At 39.2% G+C, this 22,486-nt stretch overlaps 1 protein-coding gene across 2 annotated transcripts in view; it reads left to right on the top strand.

Moving 5' to 3' along the window:
- Positions 1–14,823, top strand: part of LOC126354730 (uncharacterized) — a 44,211-nt gene extending 29,388 nt beyond the window's left edge. For both annotated transcript variants that reach the window (XM_050004591.1, XM_050004592.1), the window contains one exon: positions 8,968–14,823. In XM_050004591.1, coding sequence (XP_049860548.1) covers positions 8,968–10,411 — 1,444 coding nt within the window. In that variant the 3' untranslated portion in view covers positions 10,412–14,823. The remainder of the gene's footprint in view (positions 1–8,967) is intronic.
- The last annotated feature ends 7,663 nt before the right edge of the window (positions 14,824–22,486 follow it).

Here is a 22,486-nt window from a genome sequence, read left to right as displayed (position 1 = left end):
AATCAGTGGTGATGAGTGAAAATGTGTCGCAGACCAGAATTTGAATCTGAGATTTCCCACTTACTGGGCAGTAGCATGAACCACTGTGACAGTCAGACATGTCCAAAAGAACAGACGCCACATGTTCATATAGTCCAAACATTTGCTTTTACATTTGTTCAGTGCTCAACAAATGCCACACACATCTCACAAAAGGATTTTTCATAATTAATTCTTTGTATGAAAAGTACTGAATTCTATCTTCCAATAATGCTTGTGGGGTATCCTGTTTCAAACACCTTTCATTATGTATCACCCAATACCATATTGGGCACGTTATTGTCTTTATATGTGCTTGAGGTTTTGAAAGCTCTTCATGTGAATAATTTTAAAGAAAAATATGGCTATATTAAATTCAGTTTCCCATTTATTAACTGTTGGAAACTGATTACCATTCTTGATACATTGAATTGGCATACTCCTTAAAAACCTTCACAAACTTTGAATATCTATGATAAATCACTCACCCAAAAGAATTTTATCTGTTCATAATATTCTGAATTTATTTTACAGTGTGTACCAATTTGACAGGAACAAAATACTGTCAATATCAATGCCTTCTTTGTGCCAAGATAATAAAATTTCACTGTACCTGTATAGCTTATTTTATAATGTTCTAAAGCAAGATAATGATCAGCTATTAAAATTTGTAGGTATATTAACTACTTTAGCCTCCAAAAAAATAGACCTCAGGTTTGCTATGCAGGTTATTTTACAGTCATACCTATGTTCATTGAGTCTGTCTAATGCAATTTGAGTCAAAGCTACAGCACAACAATGGGACATGATAGAAGCAGACTTATTATCCAGACGTGGCTTAGTTGATTATGTTTGCACACCAGAAATTCCACTAATCTGTATCGATAAAAATTGTTCTTCAAACTCCTACTCTTCTCAGTAAGTACCTGTTTTGGCATGACAATTTACAGAGCCAAAACTAATGCTACTTTTTATGTATGCGTATGTCAACATCATCAACTTTTCTTCTTCTTCTTCTTCTTCCTGAAATGTTTCTGCTTATGCAAGTCATTCATAAGGACTCTTCCAAGCTTCTCTTTTCTCCCAGTGTATCATTTAGCATATCTTCTCATTGCAGTCCTCTGCGGTTCACATCATCCTTCACCTGACTTCTCCATCATGTTCATGGTCTTCCAATTGGTCTTCATCCAGGTTCTTTGCATTCTAGGGCTCTTCTTGGATGGATTTCTTTCTGGTCCCATTCTTTTAATGTGGCCAAACCGTTTAAGTGTATTACTCCCCATACTTTCTTTTAGGGGTTTGATCTGCAGGCTGTTCAGTATTGTTTCATTCCTTATCCTGACACTTCTCGTCTTACCCAGGGTCCCTCATAGAAAATGCATCTCCAGTACTGTTTTTTCTCCTCACATCTTTATTTGTCCAAATCCAACATTCTGATCTATAGGTTAGAACTGGCAGACAATATGACATATATGCTTTGGCAGGTATTTTCCAATTCTAATTATGTCTGATACACAATAATAAAATTTCAAACAATTTTCTACTCTCTCTGAAATTTCATTAATGATGTTTCCTTTCTTGGCTAATTTACTTCTTAGGTACTTGAAAGCATCTGCTTCTTTAATAATTTTTCCATTGCAACTTACATCCTTATTTTTTTATTTTTCTTGATGATTTTCATTATTTCACTTCTGTCACTCCTGTTTACACACAAGCTTCTTCAGTTATTGTCTGCTAGGTATTTAGTTGTTCTTCCAGTTCTGCTCGTCTTCTCCCCAAATCATCACACCATCTGCATAGACCATAATTTTCATATCACCTGCAGTTGACCCTTAGTGAACTTTCCTTATAATTTTGTCCATGACTATATTAAAAACCACTGGTGAGAGTGCACCATTCTGAATTTTTCACTGTCTGTTATAACACAATTCAGGAAATTTTTATACAGTTTCCTGATTCTCAGTTGCATTCTTTTTGACAGTTCTAGTCTATTCAGATTTTGTAATATCTTCACTTCTAATGGTGTACTAATCCTTTTTTATATATCTGAATGCAACTACATGTTTTCCCCAAATTCACATTTATTTTCCACTATCTGCCTGGCTGTAAGTTGTGCTTCCAGGTAAAAGTTCATGTTTTTCTTCTCTTAATTGTCTTATTCCTGATTTTCTGTAAAATCATCTTTTCTTAATCTCCATGCAGTGGCACAGTAGTGCTATCTTCTGTAATTCTCAAATATCGTTTTCTCATAATCGCATGTGCTGCAATACTGATTTTACTGTTAGGTGGCTGGAGTGCGTCCTTTCATCATCATGTTCATCGCCGCAGGCCATGTGATATTCACATTCCAATGTTGCAGCACTTATCATGTTACAACTGTACCTGGAAGAACAGCACATTTCCTACACGGTGGTGCAAAGCCACTGTAATTGCTTGCATAAGTGTGGTAAAGACGCAAGTATTCCTTCCAGATAGTTTCCTATTTCCTTCGCCAGTAATTATTTTCAAGATGACAGAACAAGTGATCAATAGGTTGTGCATATGCTGGATTGTGTCACAGAAAATGCTACTAAACCTCCAATAGGGCTTTTGTAGGGATCGCCTTGCAGTTTACAATCACGTTACCCTGTCAACCCTATGTCGTGGACAGCTTCCAGCATAAATGCCAGACTTTAGCCAAAGGTTTTGATTGGGAAATGGTTTGTGATGCTTGCTGGAGGATGGGACTCTACCATACATGACATACACCTACAGCTACATCTATGTCTACATCTTCATCTGTTCTCTGCAAACTACCATGCGGTTCATGGCAGAGGGTGTGTTAGTTGTTAGGGTTTCTTATTGTTCCATTCACATACGGGGAATGGGAAGAATGATTGATTGTCTCTGTGGATGCAGTAACTATTCTAATCTCATTCTCATGATCCCTATGTGAGCGATACATACGGGATTGTGGTACATTCCTTCACCCACCATTTTAGGCTGGTTCTTGAAGCTCTTTGAAAAGACTTTCTTAAAATAGTTTATGTCTATCTTCAAGAGTCTTCTAGTTCAGTTTGTTCAGTATTTCTGTGAAACTCTACCATGGATTAAACAAACCTGTGACCATTTGTGCTGATCTTCTCTGTGTATGTCCAGTATTCTCTGTTAATCCTATTTGGCATGGGTCCCACACACTTGAGCAATGTTCTAGGATGGGTAACATGAGTGATTGGTAAGCAATCTCCTTTATAAGCTCTCAGTCACACTGTATCAGACAATTTTTCAAAGTCTACATTTTTAAAGTACACTTGGGTCCTTTTTGTTCAGGACGACGTGGTAACTCTGGGTTCGGTGTTGAGTATAACCTTATTTGCCATATTGATCAACCCCATTATTGTCAGTCATCTACCAGGTGTCTCAGGCCCTCTTTTCATTGATGATTTCATGGCTTATTGCAGCTCTCGGTTTGTGTTTACTTGAGTGGTGACTTCAGTGTTGTCTTGACCACCTTTACTTCAGATGCAAGGACTTTTACTCCAAAGGAATCATCTATATGAATTTCTGGCAGTGAAAGGGATTTCGCCAACTGTCCTTACATCTCACTTTTGCTGCTCTTCTTTGTCAAAATCATGACATTCTTGGGGTTAACACCTGATACAACACTATGTTGCTTCTCCCCTATATCTTACTTGGCAGCTCGCTGTGTCTGTTCTCTGAATGTTCTGTACATTCTGTTTGACACCTCATGAGGAGCAGCTCTAGCAGTTCTCATTTGATTGTATCCTTCCTTAGTCCAATTGGAGCTGGACTATGGATGCAGCATGTATTCATCTGACCAATCATTCATTTTATAGTGCCATGACAGTTTCAATATTGCAGTATCTGTTTGGCTACTGGTATGTTCCCCACCAGTGCAGCTATGAGCTTCCATATAGGACCTGACAGTTGAACACTTTTATTCTGGTGTGATGCCCTCGTCTAGAATTACGCTCGATGATTTTCCTCTATGTTATGCTTCTGTTTTTGATTATTTTCTGGACTGCTAATATCAGGTATGCTCTTCTTTACTTTGCCCCATGGAGTTCGCTTTTATATCCTACTTTGAAAGCTTCATCTCCCATTACATGTTATGTTCCCAAGGGATAGGAGTCGTCTATCGATACTGCCCCCCCCCCCCCCCCTCTCCTCCTCCTCGTCTCTGTGTAGAGGTCTGTGCCCATATACAGCAGCTCATCATTCACTCTACATATCTGGAGCTTCACACACAGTTTGGAGAGCACATCCTGAGTTACACTTACAGCTTCTAGGATGACCATAGCATGGGATGGACCTTTGTTATTGGTTATGTGATCTTTAGATATCACCATTCAGACCAGTGCTTGAATCATATTGTTTGCCTCTATCAGGCCACCTTGTGCATGGAATTTCTAATCATATGCTCTTATTCCATCAGAGCTATCCAGAGCTTGTGTGTGGGATACATATACCACCATTTAGTATGAGGGTGATTTGAAAAGCTAGCGGAATAATCATCACAAGTCAGCAGTTGGGCAACAGTGTTCCTACGTAGTAATAGGTCATCCTTTATGAGGAGCCATGTGATGTTGTCAGTGCTCTGGGTAGAGAACTCGTGTGGACAACTCACTTTTGCTGTTCCTATGTAGTAATTTGCGAACGTGCAAAAAAAAAAAAAAAAAAAAAAAAAAAAAAAAAAAAAAAAAAAATAAATGAGCCGTGATGAAATACTTCATAAGAAAGGTAACAAAGCAAAGAAAACTAATGTCAATTTTCAGAATACACTGAGAGACTGTTCTCCTTCATATTCTACTGTTGCCAAGTGGATGAACAAATTTCAATTTCATCAGGACAGTGTAGATGATTATCCGCGTAGCGGCAACACCGACTCTAAGGAAGGCCTCGGCGCTTGTTCGTGATGTCACGTCAACTAGGCACGGCGAACGCCAGGTCTGTTGCAGGCATACTTATAATGGTGGTGCCTCCCTCTCTCACACATGAAAATGTGAAACTATTGGTGGTAGTTGAACAACACACATTGTTCAGAGAGATTTCTGCAATCAATTAATTGTGCAATTCATTACACTTCTTAACAAATAGTGTACTCCTGAACTTAAATTTCCACCTGTTTTAAGGATTGACATACAAAAACAACTTCATGGTCCAGCAGCAACAGAATTCGTGCTTCTTTACTTTATTTGTAAATCTGAGGAAGTTACGTTTGTACTAGGTTGCTTTTACAAGAAACTGTGAACATATTGGTGCTCTTCTTTAGGTATCTTGGTTGACTATGGAGTGAGGAGCACTGAATCTTAATGAAATATCTTGTGATTGTACACATTGGGGGAGGGGGTGAGGGACAGAAGAAGAGGCAAAAGAGAGATACTTATTTTATCAAATTTTTTTTTTTTAATCTTATAAAGTTTCTCCTTTCAGTTGCAGGAGGGGATCTTTTCTAATGTGCATGTTTAAAAAAGTTTAAGCTCAGCAGTATTTTCGATGTATGTATTTTGTTTCCTGTTTAGAATTCCTTTCATTGAAAATGACTGTAATCTAATGACTGGTAACATTTGGACGTTTACACATGTAAATTAGTTCACATTTTCAGTGACAATGTCAAACGAAAAAAAAAAATAAATACATAAAAAATAAAATAAACGAGTTCATTGTAAGGAGGTTGGGGTAAGTTTCGATAACAAAATGGATCAAGTAAATATAGTTACTTGAATGTAAAATTTGCGAAGCTTGCAATGGGGCAAAGCATCTTCTCATATTGATCTACGTTTGTTTCTTCACGATTCAGTAATACAGAACTATGATCTTCATTTGTAGCTTTACAATAGTAAGAAAATCTTTCATCTAAATAAAATTGCAGAATCCAAAACAATACCAAACGTTGTCCAAAAATAAGAGTTTTATAGTCATAAGCACGCCCAGGCGTTTCTGCCTGCAAAAGACCTGGTGCTCACAGTGCCTAGCTGAGGTGACATCACCAACAAGTGCTGAGGCCTTCCTTTGAGTCGGTGTTGGTAGCGGTCAGCCAAGATGTGTGACAGAAATTATTGCAATAGTGCATAAAATGGTCGTGGACGATCGCCGAGTGAAAGTGCTAAAAAATCCTGACATTGTAGGAATAGGAATGTCATCCGAACAGGGATATCACATTTTGACAGTGGAATTGTATATGAGAAAATTACCTGCTAAATGAGTGCCTTTACTTTTAACGCAAGCTCAGAGATGCATCAGACTGGAAATATCCAGACAATGTTTGACCATTTTCAGAGCAACCTACAAGATTTTTTGCCCCGGTTTGTGACCACAGATGAAACTTGGGTTCACAGCTATATCCCAGAGCCAAAACAACAGTAAAAGCATTGGAAACATATTGATTCACTACCATAAAAGAAAGCAAAGACAGTCAACTGGAAAGGTCATGGCATCACTTTTCTGGGATACAAAAGGGACTCTGGTTATAGATTATCTTCCCACTGGCCAAACAGCTTCAGGAAAATGCTACACTAACCTGTTGGACCAACTGCAGAAAGAGAGATGTGAAACAAGGCGAGGTTTGGCAAGGAAGAAAATCAAAACAATGTGCACCAACACACAAGTGCCATTGCCACGAGCTGAGATATGAATTGTTGCCGTAACTCCCTTATTTGCCCCATTTGGATCATTGACGCTTTTGTCTCTTGCTGTAGCTCAAAATTTTCTATGGGGGATGGAGATTATCTTCAAACAAAGAACAGACAGCCAAAATTGATGAGTATTTTATGGGTATAGAGAAATACAATTTTCAAGATGGATTCAAGGCCTTTGAACATCACTGGACAGAGTGTGTTTGTGCACAGTGAGACTGCATTGAAAAGAAAAAAGCCACTGAAGTAAGTAATTTCTTTCTATTCTATTCTGAGAACTTTTCAAACTACCCTCTTACAATGGATTCAGGGATGTCTTCACTCACTTGTAGATGCTGGAACTACTGTGTCATTCGCATGGGTTCCCAGAAATGTTGGCATGTCAGGAAATGAGGTAGCTGCTGCTGCCAAGGCTGTAACTGTACTTCCCAGGCCCTTTAGTTATTCTTTTGCCATGGACAATCTTGGTGTCACTGTACATAGGAACATTTTACCTCTGCGGCACAAACAATGTTTGTGTGTCTGTGGGAACAAACTCGGGGAGACTAAAAACCTCTCTATAGCTTAGGTGACTTCCTCTAAACCGTCTTATCAAGAGGTGTTAATATTAACTAGACTGAGTATTGGGTGCTGTCTTTTTAGCCATTTTCATTTGTTAAGTGGCGATTCCTTATCACTGTGCTCTCACTGTAACGAACCCCCAGTGTCACTTTTTTTAACCCTTATGCTTTAATGTGTGTTTGTCATCTGAGTTACCTTAGGTTTTGGCAGATACTGCACAAACTATAGAATGCATTCTGCTTTGTATCACTATAGCAAAATGGCGAAGGAAATTTAATTTTTGACTGTAACCCTGGTTGTCTTAGAAACTCTTCCTAAACTGCCTCTTCTAAGAGGAGGGTTCATTGTACTTGTTATTTATTCATTGTAATTGTTATTTATTAATTGTAATTTTGCCCACATACTAGTGGTGGTATGTTGTTTAGGGTGCTATGTTTTATCTGTCTTTGAGAAGTATGGTGTGCTTTCTGTAGAAAATGGCTCATTCTTAGTCAAGATTTGGACAGTTATGACATCAGCTGTTTTGCGTCAATGCCCTCCCTTCCCCCTTTCCAAAAAAGCTTCTCACATAATGAGTTCCATTTTAAAACAAATATATTTGTATGATGATAGCAGCGCAGAGAGTTAAAAGACCATTCAGTTGAAATAATAGATACATTGTTTGGAAAACAGCTGCTGAATTGTTTACCCTATAGATAAACTAATATCAAGTACAAGGTGCTATCCAAAATTTTTGTGACTGGTGCTGCCATCTGTTGAAAATCTTACCTTTGGACTAATGGTTACCATCACCCTCGAAGTAGTTCCCATCCGCACATACACACTGGATCCACCACTTCTGTCACTGGTTAAACGTTTTCTGGAAGTCCTGTTCTTTGAGGGTGTATGTCACCACCAGTGATGCTTCTTGAATCCTCTCCAGAGTGTTGAACTGATGGCCTTTCAATTTGAGTTTCAGTTTTGGGAATAGCACGAAGTCACAATGTGCCAAATCTGGTGAGTGGGGCTACAACCACCATGTTGTTTTTTGCCAAAAAGGTCCTGGTGAGCAAGGGCATGTTGTCATGATGCAGCAACCAGTTCCCTTGACGCCAAAGTTCAGGCCATCGTCGCCTCACGTTTTCACGGAGCTGTTGCGAAACATCACAGTAGTACACGTAATTCACTGTTTGGTTGGGTGGGACGAATACTTTGTGCGCAATTCCCTTGGTATCAAATAAAACGATGATCATGCTCTTCACTTTGCTCTTTACCTGTCTCGCTTTTTTGGGTCTTGGAGAGCCCGGGCTCTTCCACTGGGTCGATTGTTCCTTTGTCTCTGGGGCATAACTGTAAATCCATCTCTCGTCACCGGTGATAACCTGTGACAAGAAGGTTGTTTCATCAGATGCGTTCTGACAAACATACGTGCACACTTTAACATGGTGTGCCTTCCATCGTAAAATCGCCACACACCAAATGCAGAGTATTACGGAAATCACTGTGAACACACATCACGTCCTTCCAGCTGAATGCCACTCCACACACTGACTCATCAGATGTGCAACTCTTGCCACCTAGTGGTGCACAGATCTACTATTACTGCTTTCCAGATGGCAGCACCAGTCCCGAAAATTTTCGATTCCACCTCGTATATCACAAGAAATCTGACAATATTACATAGGTTTAAATTATTAACACAAACAAAATCTCATTTGATTTGCTTTTGCTGTTGTCATATTATGTACTAAATTTATGTCATTTTACTTTGCAGGAGCAATGTTGTTCCCAATGAAGCAGAAGTGTCTAGTAAAGATATGCCAAGGCCTTTTGCTGTCCCTCTTCATCCTCTTGCAGCAGCTACATTGAGTGAACTCTCACCACACTCAGTTGCTACCACAGTCAGTAGGGCTGTACAGACAGACAGAATTGCAGAAGCTAGAAGAACAAGAAAAAGTGGCGTCCACCCAAAGGCATCAAAACGTAAAACCTGTGCTCAGACACAGACAGGTTCTATACCTCGCAACAGGCACCCAACCACAAGTGCAGAGACTCAAACAATTGGAGATTATATTCTGAAAAAAGCAATGAAAGCTGCTGACATTCCAGTTAGTCACAGAGGTGTTAGTGTTCCTGAATTAAAGACAGAGACTACTGCAAAGAAAAGAAGAAAGAGTATGGAAACTCAGACTACACAGCCAGTGGCTAATTCAGTATTTAGTAAATGTAATGATGTTAACATCAGTATTTCCACTAATGGGTTCAACAATAATCAGATGTATAACCCTACAGAAGATTCTTTACCTGGACCAGATAATTTTACAGCACTGAATAATAGTCCCACACCTAATTTCTCTCTTTTTGATGGATCAGACTCATTTAGCTTGGATATTGATAGTCTTTCCAGCCTCTGGCAGAAAAGCTCTTCAGGCACTCAAACAAGTCCAGTTAGTACAGGCAATATTTTACTGAAAGAGGAGATGTTAAATCACAGTGTCACTCAGACTGACTGGAAAAACGTACTTCTGGAGTCTAAACCTTTCACACATTCATCCAGTAATATGAATTCAAGTTCACAAACTGTGAGTGACTTAAGCACCTACTTTGAAAATCCAGTAGAAACTGGCTTTATAGAAAATGCAAATGAAACTAATCATTTCAGTAGCCCCTCTTGCAGCACAGAATTGAATGGTGTGCCTGAATTTCATGGAGATTCAAACTATTCTGATAGTAACTTGGACAGTATCTTGACACAGACAGCAGGTCTGTTTGATGAGAATTGGTCTTGCAGCACAGAAACACAGACTGAACTTGATTTTAATAGCTGCTTTTTTAATGATGATGATACATCTTTTACGCATTACTTTAATACAGAAACTCAAACCTCTGAAGATGTCGATAATCTGGGACAACTTCTTTATTCCAATACATGTACTCAAACAAATGATATTAACAAACTGTCAGAGTTTGCAGACATTCAAACTCAGACTGCAGGCCCACATTTTAGCAAAGATTCTGTATTAATTTCAGCAGAAACTCAAACAGCAATTTCAGATACTTCTAATTCACAGATTTGCCATTCATCTAAGCAATTAGTGAGTAACAAACCTGCTGCAGCTACAGTATTTAATGAGAATGAGGCTCAAACAAACGGAAATGAGTTTAAAGACTTTATTATTGACCTAGTTAAGCGAGATATGAATGATAAACTTTTATGAGAGTTGCTAAAAAGCTTTTAGTGATGCTGACTGTCATGGATCACTAAAAGCATTTTGATGTTCAACTTGCACTGTCTAGTCAAAGCTTAACCCTGCTTATTTAATATGTGATAAAAAGCTTTAAAAGTGGCACACAGAGAAAAGACAATTATTTATGCATTTATGTGGAAAACTTGAACATATTAGTAAATACAGTGATATTTCCTTGTCTGTTGTTTCCTGTTTAAAGTCACCAAAATTATATGAAGTGCTTCAGATGTGAAAATTAATGCATATATAAAATTTAAATATCACTTACTTACAAAAGAACCTGAAGAGAGGTTCATATGAAGGTGAATTTCTTTTTAGTTGCATATTCTTTTTGTTTTCAAAATATATTTCAGTGAATTGCTTATCTAATAAGCTAAAGAATATTAGTATTGAGAAGAACAAATCAATTGTACATCTCAAACTGGATAAAAAGTCCATAAAAAGAAAATGAAAACATAATTTAATATATATGACTATTTACTGAGGGCACATGGTGCTTGCATGCGCTTACACACACACACACACACACACACACACACACACACACACACACACACAGTAAGTGAGTGAGTTTAGTAATGCTTTATAAAATGGTTTGGCACATTGCACCTGGTTGAAAAAGTGAATTGTTAAATTTAAAGAAAAAATGCTTAGCTTCTATGTTTTTAAAGTGTCTGACCTCTGTTGAATGTTGCTTACTGATCTCGTAAATAAATTATTACCATAATTTGTTGTGTTATAAAGTGTTATTTGATATTTGTATTAATGAATGGTAACTTATGAAACAGTACTGCTGCTGATAGGTTCTTTCATACAGCATTGTGTTATATGGAAAATCAAATAGGGGAGAGGTGTCATGTATACAGTAATAATTGTAAATCCACTGAGTTGCACTAAGGGTATTGCAGATTCCCATGACATATATGTAATGTACTTGATTTTTAACATACCAACTTGTGGTGCATGGCTTCAGACTCACTGAATGTAGTTCCACAGCACCTCAGTGAAGACATCATTTATCTGGTTAGAAGTTATTAATGATTTAATTACACAACCTGCCACATTGTGTATTCTTTTATAGCTGATATTCTTTAATTTTCAGTAACAAACTTGTTACAACATGAACAAATAACACTAAAGCTTTAGACAGATAATCAGGCCATTTCATCAGAATGTGTTGCTTGGATTTCATGTTAAGTTCACTAGAGTTAAATTATGAATATGACTGAGTCTGATGTGGCTGTCACTGACTTGCCATTTAGGAAACAAAGTTGTTTGTTTTTTGTTATGTAAACAGTTAATATTAACAAAATTTATAAAAAATAGAAAAATGTGCTGACATAGGAATTTTAGTTCATTTAGAAGCTGCACATAAGTTTCTGAAATGGGACTTTACAAGTGTAAACAAAGGTGAAGTATGTTAAAATGGGAAATACAGGCAAAAGTGGCAGATAAAAACACAATAGTACTAACCATATTTTGTATAATGAATATAATACTGAACACTTACGCTTACTTAGTCAAAGGGTGTGAAACAAACTGTGTTATTGAGCAAGATTGTAATATTTCACACATGGAACTTAACTGTGAACCAAACCCAACATTCATCTGTCATTCTTTTGACACTTGTGGTTACATGGCATAAATTTTATGTACTTTGTATAACAATGATGTATTGATGGTAGTTCCATGCCGCATATGAAGACACATTGTAACAGAGACTTTCCATTTATGACTTTGGATATGGCGCTTTAAAATGTGAGTGTAACTTAAGAGCTGTGTGTATTAGTATTATCCATGTAAATTGGTACTGTAAGTTATTGCATAATCAAGTTTGTTCCTTGATGAATGACACACCCACTGCATCTCGAATATCAAAGTAAAGTGTTAAGAATTATAAATTGTATAATAGAAGGAAAAAATGTACCAAACCATAAGATAATATCTGATTTTATAAATTACTTACCTTCTAGGGATTCAGAGACACATTTACTTCTAAATCCAGATGAATTACTCTAATAACCTGTTTTGTATGTTTAATACAGTAGGTTGTATAACCTGGAAAGCGGAAACAGAGTCAAGAAAATTACAAATCACTTTGTCCAGTCATATTAATGTGTACCACCTGTGTCAAAAGCCTAAATAATCACTTTTCACTGTGCAGACTGCTGCAAGATGTGCAGAAAGAAAGCCAGTGAGGTTGTGGAAGGTACCAACAGGGATGTGGAGCCATGCCAACTCCAGTGCTGCGACCAGCTGCGCTAGGTTTCGCGGTTGAGGATCAGTGGCACAAAGAGCCCAATTGAGGTGGCCCCACAGATTCTCAGTTGGGTTTAAATCCAGGGTATTCAGTGGCCAGGAGAGTATGATAAACTCATCCCTGTGCTCTTTGAAACATGCAGATGTTCTACAAGCTGTGTGACCAGTTAAATTATCCTGCTGGTAGATGCCATCATGACTGGGTAAAGCAAACTGCTTGTAGGGTTAATATATCAGTGAAAATAATCAATTCCTGTAAATATAATTGGATTGACAAAAACTCTACTCACCAAGTGGCGGCAGGAGAAAGCACACATAAAAATAAGATCTTCTCACCAAGAGGCAGCAAAAGAAAACACATGTAAAAGTTAAAAAAATGTGCGAGCTTTCAGAGCCAGTGGCTCCTTCTCCTGGCGGTAAGGTTGAAGGGGAAGAATGAAGAAAAAGGACTGGTGAGATTTAGGAAACTGGGAGAATTCAGAAAAGTCTTCATCCCATCTTTTACGTGTCTCCTAGATAACTTCTCCGAACTATCCAAATTTCCTGAGCCTCACAAGTCCTTTTTTCTTCATCCCTCTTCCCTCTCCTTCAACCCTCCTGCCAGGAGGAGCAGCCGGTGGCTCCAAATGCTTGTACATTTCTTTAACCTTTATATGTGGTTTATCCTACTGCTGCATGGCTAGTAGATTTTTTATCTATCTTACATCTTATTTTCAGAATCTGCATGTGTGGGTGGACATGGTTGTGTTGATGCATTGTGCCAGCCAGAATGGTGAGATCAGACAGGGAAAGCCACAAAAACATTCCCCAGACCATAAATGATTATGCCCTTTTGAACGGTGCTCCATTTCCGCGTTATGACATTGACTGTACTATTTTCCATGTCCGTTCAACATACTTTATAAACCTCCATTGCTAGTATTGCCACCTGCCATCTGTTAACTGGTTATTAATTGTGGATGTCAAACATAGGTAGTGGTCACATTAATGAGACTGGGCCTTGTGTAAGGTAACCAGATTTACCATACCTGTTTTCCAGTCCACTGTCATATAAAAGAAATTTATGAACAAACAAAGGAAAATCCAGGATGGAATAATGACAATATTATGAAAAGGATAGGTTGCTGTTCATCAGCATTTCAACTATATGGTGAGTAGCAATCTACCCTTTTCATAATATTGTCAAATTTCTGAAGAGTCAATTTCGTAAATCATTTAGTTATTAAAAAAATATATATATGCACATCACAAAAAGTAGGACAGCATGTTGTTACACCGTGCCAATTTCATTGCATAATAGGCCAGTGAGCCTATTAGGAAAAATTGTCTTCTTATATGCCTCAAGTAAGGCAGATGATACTACTTGGATGTAATGCTTTGTGCTGACAGTAATTATCATCATCATCTTTGTTGTGTAGAAGCTGGAATTCATGGCTTCATCCAGTATCTTTGAAGGTGAATACACTTATTCCATCAATACTACAACTTTTTTTATTTACTTTCTAGAATTAATCAAAATCTCTCCCCATGCAATAGCATTTTCTGTTTGGGAAGAAGTCTAGCTATTATGAGCAAAGCATAAGGAATTCGGCAGACTTTCTAGCAATTCGAAATTTGGTTTATGAATAACCACTATTGCAAATAAAGACTTGCGGTGATTGTAGTTTAACAAGGAAGCATTTCTTTTCATAAGATTCCATAGTCATCCTTGAGTATAAGAAGTAATTTTGTACCTTTAAGTTAGATAGTAAAATCCTCTACTGTAGCTCTGTCTCATAATCGGTACACCAAAATAGTGCTACTTGAATTAAAAAAGAGCAGAAAATTGTTTGTTGATGGTACTGTCTTTTAATTTTCTAAATTTTTGGAGATTTGTGATGTTACCTCTTCGAGTGGATATTTGTGGTGAACAGCATTGTTCTATAAACATTTGTCATCCTTATCATGAAATGATAACACTTGGCAGATTTTGAAGTAACAGTATCTTTGCTTCAGCTTCTCAAGAACTTTATGAACAAACAGTACAGTAGCAGACATAGAATGTTCTGTGTTTGTACTGTGTTGTGTGAGAACTGATTGTGTGTGTGTGTGTGTGTGTGTGTGTGTGTGTGTGTGTGTGTGTGTGTGTGGCAAAGCATTTGTTGTTGCACATTTTTCAGCATTTGTAGCAACTTCAGCTTTGCTTGCGTAAGCCGCACACACATATTGTTATAATAATAATAATAATAATAATTATAATAATATTTATTATTATTATTATTATTATTATTATTATTATTATTATTATATATTTGTACATCTGTGTTGTGCTAGGTGTCAACCATCTATCAGAGGTGAGACATGATTCCAGTTTGTCCTCTTGGCAACAATACCTGATGAGGTGGTGATTATTTCTTCTGCTGCACTCCCATTAGTGCTTTAGAAACAGGGTAGAATCAATACCCTAAGCTAACAGCACCCCTTCCAGCCCCAATCCTCTCCTAATCTTTTACAAATCTAAATCACTGCTTGAATCTCAATAGTCTTTATTTTCTCATTGAGTCACCATCTTTGTTCCTTCACAAAAGTTCTGTCAGAATTTGACAGCCTATATAGACTTCTGATTTTGCATAAACACTGCACATATTTTTGGCCATGTGCATTACACAGAATCATAGACTGAAAGAACTAGAAGTGAGGCAAGGATGAGTACTAATGATCACTATATATAAATAAATAGATGTGAGGTGTGTTATCCCATTATACAACATTAAGTTAATAATTTTCTGGTGTCTCATAGTATGTTGTGAGTTCAAAAATTAGTTGTACCTTATTACTCCATCTCTAACGACTTCATTGTATACATGACTTTAATCCTTAATCTTCCTTCCCTATGTCTCATTGTCTTTTGCACTACCATAGTAACAGACATGCTTGTAGTTTCAGCTGGACATTGTCATTTTTCTATATTGATTACACCCATCATTACAAAGACAGTCAATTTGAAACTCAATATTATGAGAATGGTAATTGCTAGTCACCGTATAGTGGAGATGTTGAGTCGCAGATAGGCACAACAAAAATATTGTCACAAAATAAGCTTTGAGCAAACAAGGCCTTTGTCAAAAACACACACACACACACACACACACACACACACACACACACACACACACACACTTGACTGCAGTCTCTGGCAGCTGAAGTCAGACTACGAGCAGCAGCAGCACATGATGGGAGAGGCAACTGAGTGGGGACAGGGAGGCATAGCCGGGTAGGGATGGGGGATGGTGATGTGCTTCTGGGGACCGTGCCGGAATGAGGTGGAGAGAGGGTACGGCAGTGAGGTGAAGTCGGTATGTTAGAGGGAGAGAGTAGTAGAAAGACTGGATGCATTGGTGGAATAGAGGACTGTGTAGTGCTGGAATGGGAACAGGGAAGGAGCTGGATGGGTGAGGACAATGACTAGCGAAGGTTGAGGCCAGGAGGGTTACGGAAACGTAGGATATATTGCAGAGAGAGTTCCCACCTGCGCAATTCAGAAAAGCTGGTGTTGGTGGGAAGGATCCATATGGCACAAGCTGTGAAGCAGTCATTGAAATGAAGAATGTCATGTTGAGCGGCGTGCTCAGAACAGTGTGGCCCAGTTGTTTCTTAGCCATAGTTTGTCAGTGGCAATTGATGCAGACAAACAGCTTGGTGGTTGTCATGCCTACATAGAATGCAGTGCAGTGGTTACAGCTTAGCTTGTAGATCATAGATCATGTGACAGGTTTCAGTGGTTGCTCTGCCTTCGATGAGATAGGTGATGTTTGTGGTTGGACTTAAGTCGGTGTGGCAGGAGCATGTGTGGGACACGTCTTGCATCTAGGTCTATTACAGGATATGAGACATAAGGTAAGTTGAAGCAGGGGTTGTCTGGGGATGGACGAGTATATTATGTAGGTTCTGTGGATGGTGGAATACCACTGTCAGAGTGCTGGGAAGCATAGTGGGCAGGACATTCCACATTTCAGGGCACGAATGTGGCGGAGAATGTATTTCAGTTGCTCCAGTCATGGATGGTACTGAGTTACAAGGGAAATGCTTCTTTGTAACCAGATGGTGAGACTTTGGAAGGTTGTTGGTGACTGGTCTAGCTAAGACACATGAGATTTGTTTTCATACAACATTGGGAGGATAATTATGGTCTGTAAAACTCTCAGTGAGACCCTCGGTATATTTCAGGAGGGACTGCTCGTGACTGCAGATGTGTCAGGCACAGGTGGCTAGACTGTATGCAGTGGACTTCTTGCTGTGGAACAGATGATAGTGGAGGTATTGCTGCTGGTAGTTAGTAGGTTTGATATGGGGAGAGGAGAAGCTGTTGAGGTTCTGGAGGAATGTGGATATTGTGTCCTCACACTCAATCCATATCACAAAGATGTCACCAATGAATCAGAACCATGTGAGAATTTTAGGATTCTGGAAGTTTAGGAAGGAATCCTGCAGATGGCCCATGGATAATGAATAGGTTTGCATAAGATGGTGTCATGCGGGTTCTATGGGCACCCATGATCTGGATCAAGGGCGAGGATACTCTATCCACAATCGTCCAGAAACTCAACATATTCTCCCACATTTGCTTCATCCTACAAGCCACCTTCCTTGATGTTGACCTCCATTTTAAAGATGGCTACATCAGTACCTCTGCCCATATCAAAGCTACCAACCACTAGCAATACCTTCACTTTGACAGCTGCCACCCGTTCCCTACCAAGAAGTCTCTTTCATACAGCTTAGCCACCCATGGCCATCACATCTACAGTGACAAGCTGTCGCTCTCTAAATATACTGAGGGTCTCACTGAGGCCTTTACAGACCGTAATTATCCTTCCGACTTCGTACAAAAACAAATCTCCTGTGCCTTGTTTTTCCAGTCACGCACTATCTTCCAAAGTCTCACCGCCTGGCCACAGAGGAGCATTCTCCTTGTAAGTCAGTACTACCCACAACTGGAGCAACTGAATTACATTCTCCGCCAGGGTTTCAACTACCTCTCATTGTGCCCTGAAATGAAGAATGTCCTGCACACTATGCTTCCCACACCTTCCACAGTGGTATTCCACTGTCCACTGAACCTACACAACATACATGTCCACCCCCACGCAACCCCTGCTCCCAACCCCTTATCTCATGGCTCATATCCCTGTAATAGACCTAGATGCAAGACCTGTCCCATCACCACATACTCCAGTCCAGTCACAAACATCAACTGTCCCATCAAAGGCAGAGCTACCTGTGAAACCTGTCATGTGATCTACAAGTTAAGCTGCAACCACTGCACTGCATTCTATGTGGGCATGACAACCAATAAGCTGCCTGTCCACATGAATGGCTCCCAACAAACTGCGGGTAAGAAACAACTGAATCACCCTGTTATGAGCACACCACCCAACATGACATTCTTCATTCCAATGACTGCTTCACAGTCTGTGCCAGGATCCTTCCCATCAACACCAGCTTTTCTGAATTGCATAGGTGGGAACTCCCTCTGCAAAATATCCTGTGTTCCTACAACCCTTCTGGCCTCAACTTTTGTTAGTCATTGTCCTCACCCATCTAGCCCCTTCCCCGTTCCCATTCCAGAACTACACAGTCCTCTGTTCCACCAATGCACCCAGTCTTTCTACTACTCTCCTTTCCCACTCCCTCACCACTCTCTGCTTTGCTCTGTGTGTCTAACCTCCCGACTGCACACAGCTGCCCTACCCTCTCTCCACCTCATCCTGCACACTTCCCAGCAGCTTCACCATCTCCTATTTCTACCCTGCTGTCCTCCCCCTCCTCACCCTAGTCTCTTCCTTACCACACCCAGTTGCCTCTCTCTTTAAGCATTGCTACTGCACTGCCAGAGACAGGGGTCGTGTGTGTGTGTGTGTGTGTGTGTGTGGTGTTAGCGCGCGCACATCTTTCGTCTATTTTGACAAAGGCCTTGTTGGTGAAAGTTTATTTTATGACAGCCTTTTTTTGTGCTTATCTGCGACTCGGCATCTCCACTATATGGTGGGTAGCAACTATACTTCATAATATTGTTACATTCCATCGTGGATTTTACATTGTTTAAATCTCAGTATTATTTACCCTGTAAACACATTTCTTTTCTAATTGTCTGTTGATACGATAAATGATACGTTCTGTGCAGAAAGCTTTTTGCCATTTAGTTATATTTAGCTTCCAGTAACACTGTGGCATTTGGCAGTGAAAATCTTGATGTGGTGCACTAAACAGCATAGTTGCATTTGTAACTGTTATGACATTGCCCAAGTCCTATATACCAAGAAGAAAAAGCTTTCAGCATGCTTCTTGGTTTTTCCTTATCATTACTACTTCTTTTGCTCTAAAAGGTAGAATTATCACCATGATTTGATGAGAAAGATCTGATTTTGTACCATGCATAACTTTTACATTGTAAATTTCTGTATTGTGCACTGTAGGAAAATAGTGTTTTGTAAGAAGACTCCTAGTTTTTGTGTTTATTTACAGTTATTTATTTTAACATATAACTTGTAGTGTTAACAGTGTAAAAACCTGAAAAAATATTAAAAAAAGTAAATCCACTTGTTGTCATTTAAGGTTTATTTGTTGAAATGAGCTATGTCAAAGCTATTTTTCACATAACATGTTTGGTTTATGGAAATATACAAATAGTTCAGCTGTCTCTGTTTAGAAATTGCATTAATAGATACAGTAATGACAATATTATAAAAAGAGTAGATTGCTGCTAACCGTATAGAGGAGATGCTGAGTCGCAGACAGGCACATTAAAAATTCTTTTTGTTGTGCCTGTCTGCAATTTAGCATCTCCTCTATATGGTTATTGTACTTTCAAGGGCATATAAAACAATTCTCTCTCTCTCTCTCTCTCTCTCTCTCTCTCTCTCTCTCTCTCTCTCTCTCTTTCTTGCTTTCATGTACATAATACTTTTGTGTTTTTTCTATGTTGTTGCTGTTGTTGTTGTAATTGTCATCTTCAGTCTCAAGACATATTTGGCGCAACACTTCATGTGGTCTATCCTGTGCAAGATTCTTCATATCTGCATAGTTACTGTACCTCCATTTGAACCTGCTTATTGTACTCAAATCCTGGTCTCTCTCTACAATTCCCCCCCCTTTCCCTCCCTTCCCGTCAAATCTTCCTCCTGTCACCTGACTTACTGCTCTTTGATGGCAAAGGAAGTGTCCTATCAACCAATTATTTCTTTTAATCAAATTCTGTCATGACTAAAGAAAGGATTTTAAGATGCAGCCTCTTTCTAAACAGCATCCACAGTTGTGATACATATTATGTAAATTGAAGGTGGAGGGGATGAAAGGAATGGAGAGGGAAGGAACTATGATGTCAGCTGCATCAAAACTTTATACAGAATCAACAGCAGCAAGTGAAAATGTGTGCCAGACTTGGATTCAAACCCGCGATCTGCTTACTAAGCAGTCGTGTTAACCGTTGTGCCATCCAGACATAACCATCCAGACAAAATATTTATCACAATTGTACATATTATCTTGGCACACCATTCAGCCAACGCTCATCCCCATCTAGTGTGACCATCCACAGTCCCCTCCATGACCTTCATGCTCGCTACTCTGATATTCCCACAGGAGGTCGAATGTAATTGTGTATCTGCACTGTGGGTGGTGGTTTCATTTCTCATCGAGGCGAATCAGTTGTATGAATGCATGGTGTCTTTTCTTTCAGCCATATCCAGTCAGGAATTCCTGTGAACAAGGTAAACAACCCTGCACTCAAATCATGTCTTCAGAAGTACATGCAAAGGCCAATCCTCGATGAGACCACTCTGAGAAAAACTCGCATACAGCCAATTTATGATAACTTTTTAGAGAAACTAAAAGAGGTGGTTGGAAACATGAAGAAGGGTTTGTTTTAGGTGGAACTGCTGATGGACTGCAAAGATATATTTTGAATGTGCTGGTTTTTCCATTGTCTAGTGAATGAGTGTAACCTATATTTCTTTTTAAATGTACCAGCTCAAGAAGGCAAATGCCTCCTCAATAATGTAATCATTCAACAACTCCGATATGAGGGCGCATACAGCACAAAAAATTCAGGTTTGTGGTGATTGATCAAGCAGACTAAGTGCTTTTGGCTTTCGAGCAGTTTAAGGGTATGTACCCTAACTTCAACCTTGTGATGCGTATTGCACATGATCTACACTGTGTTCGCAGAAGTATCGGAGAATTACTACAGGGCAAATGATTTAATTGGTGCTCTGAAGAAGATTCTGGTAAAGACTCCCAGATATCCAGTTATAGGTCAAGAAATGACAGGGGAACACTTACCACAGTTTCCTGTCATCGTAAGGTGGTGTACTTGGTGAGATGCACAGTTTTCTTGTTTGAAAACTGTCATAAAATTAAGCACATCGTATGTGCCCCAGACTCAATAGATGCAGCAGCCATCAAGCTAGCCCAACAATAAGCCAACAACAAAGACCTAGAGTTAGAACTTTTTACAGGGTATTCACACGCTATGCAGATGATACCACTTCTGTTATAAACTTAAGAATATTAAAGCAAAATGGTAGGGATCATCTCAGAGCAACCAGTAAGTGGTTCCAAATCAGTGAATTGTGTATTAATTGAGAAAAATTTTCTGTGTATTGAAGATGATAGCAATGACAGTGTTTCAGGTAAACTACTTTGGATCCATCTCGACTCAAAATTAACATTTAAGAATCATACCAATTATATATGTATTAAATTAGTATGTATGACATATTTGTTGGGTAAACTAAGGTCTTGTGGTACTGAAAAGTTATGGCTTAATGCATACTATGCCTGTTTCTGCCCCCCCCCCCCCCTTTCTCATATATCATTTTTTATGGGGGAATTCCTCCGGTGCAAAAAAAGTTCTCATTTGGAAAAGAACTTTATCAGATTCATCTGTGGAATCAGAAATAGGGCATCTGGTAGATCAAATTTCAAAAAACTAAAAATGCCAGCAGTACATCCTTCTTTATAGTAAGTAGTCTAATGCGTGTGAAAGAAAAACAACAGTCACATACTGTGATGATCTGTTCATCAACATAATGCACACCTAAAACAGTAGATTGGTGCTTTAGGAATGTTTCCTTACCTAACTTGTAAGTCAAGTACCAAAAAGTAGAGCAAGGCACAGTAGGTGCCGCACAGAAATCAATGTCCACACCTGGTCAAGGAACACATCCAATTACCAATTACGCAACTACAAAGAAACAGACAAAATAGTCTCAAAATTCATAAGTTCTGAACAAAGTCACTCGCTGGCATCGTTGGTTCTGGAAAAAGGTGTGGTGCGTTAGAAAAGGCAGACGCTGAGCAAGGTGGCAGTCTCATCCCCGAGTCTCCACAGCACAAAGATATTCCAGCGGGAAGCACAGAATAAACAGTTTTCAGCAGAAGACGTGCATAGCAGTGGTAAGGACAGTGTGGCACAGATGTCTCTAAAAACTTAACGGTACGTGTTGCCACGTGGCAGTCCATAGCGGTGCGAGGACAGAGCAGGAACCAATGTTGACACCACAAGGAGAAGATGGAGAGTGGTTGAGGCTAGGCTGGTGGAAGTCTCACTACAAACTGAGCTAATGTTCTCTACAGGGAGGCAGTGACTGTAGAGTGCAGGTATCTGACAGCTGAAAGCCCACACACCATGCACTGCAAGTGTGAATCGCTGATGCCTCCAGCGTGAAAACAGGCAGCAGGAGCTTCAGAGTGTGGCACTGGAAGAATGTGGAATAGTGCTGTTGTGGAAGTGGCATGTGCTGGTGG

The sequence above is a fragment of the Schistocerca gregaria genome, chromosome 3, assembly GCF_023897955.1.
Source record: "Schistocerca gregaria isolate iqSchGreg1 chromosome 3, iqSchGreg1.2, whole genome shotgun sequence".
NCBI classification, from domain to species: Eukaryota; Metazoa; Arthropoda; class Insecta; order Orthoptera; family Acrididae; genus Schistocerca; species Schistocerca gregaria.
Note: the sequence above shows the minus strand (reverse complement) of the source record. Positions and strands in the feature narration are given on the sequence as shown.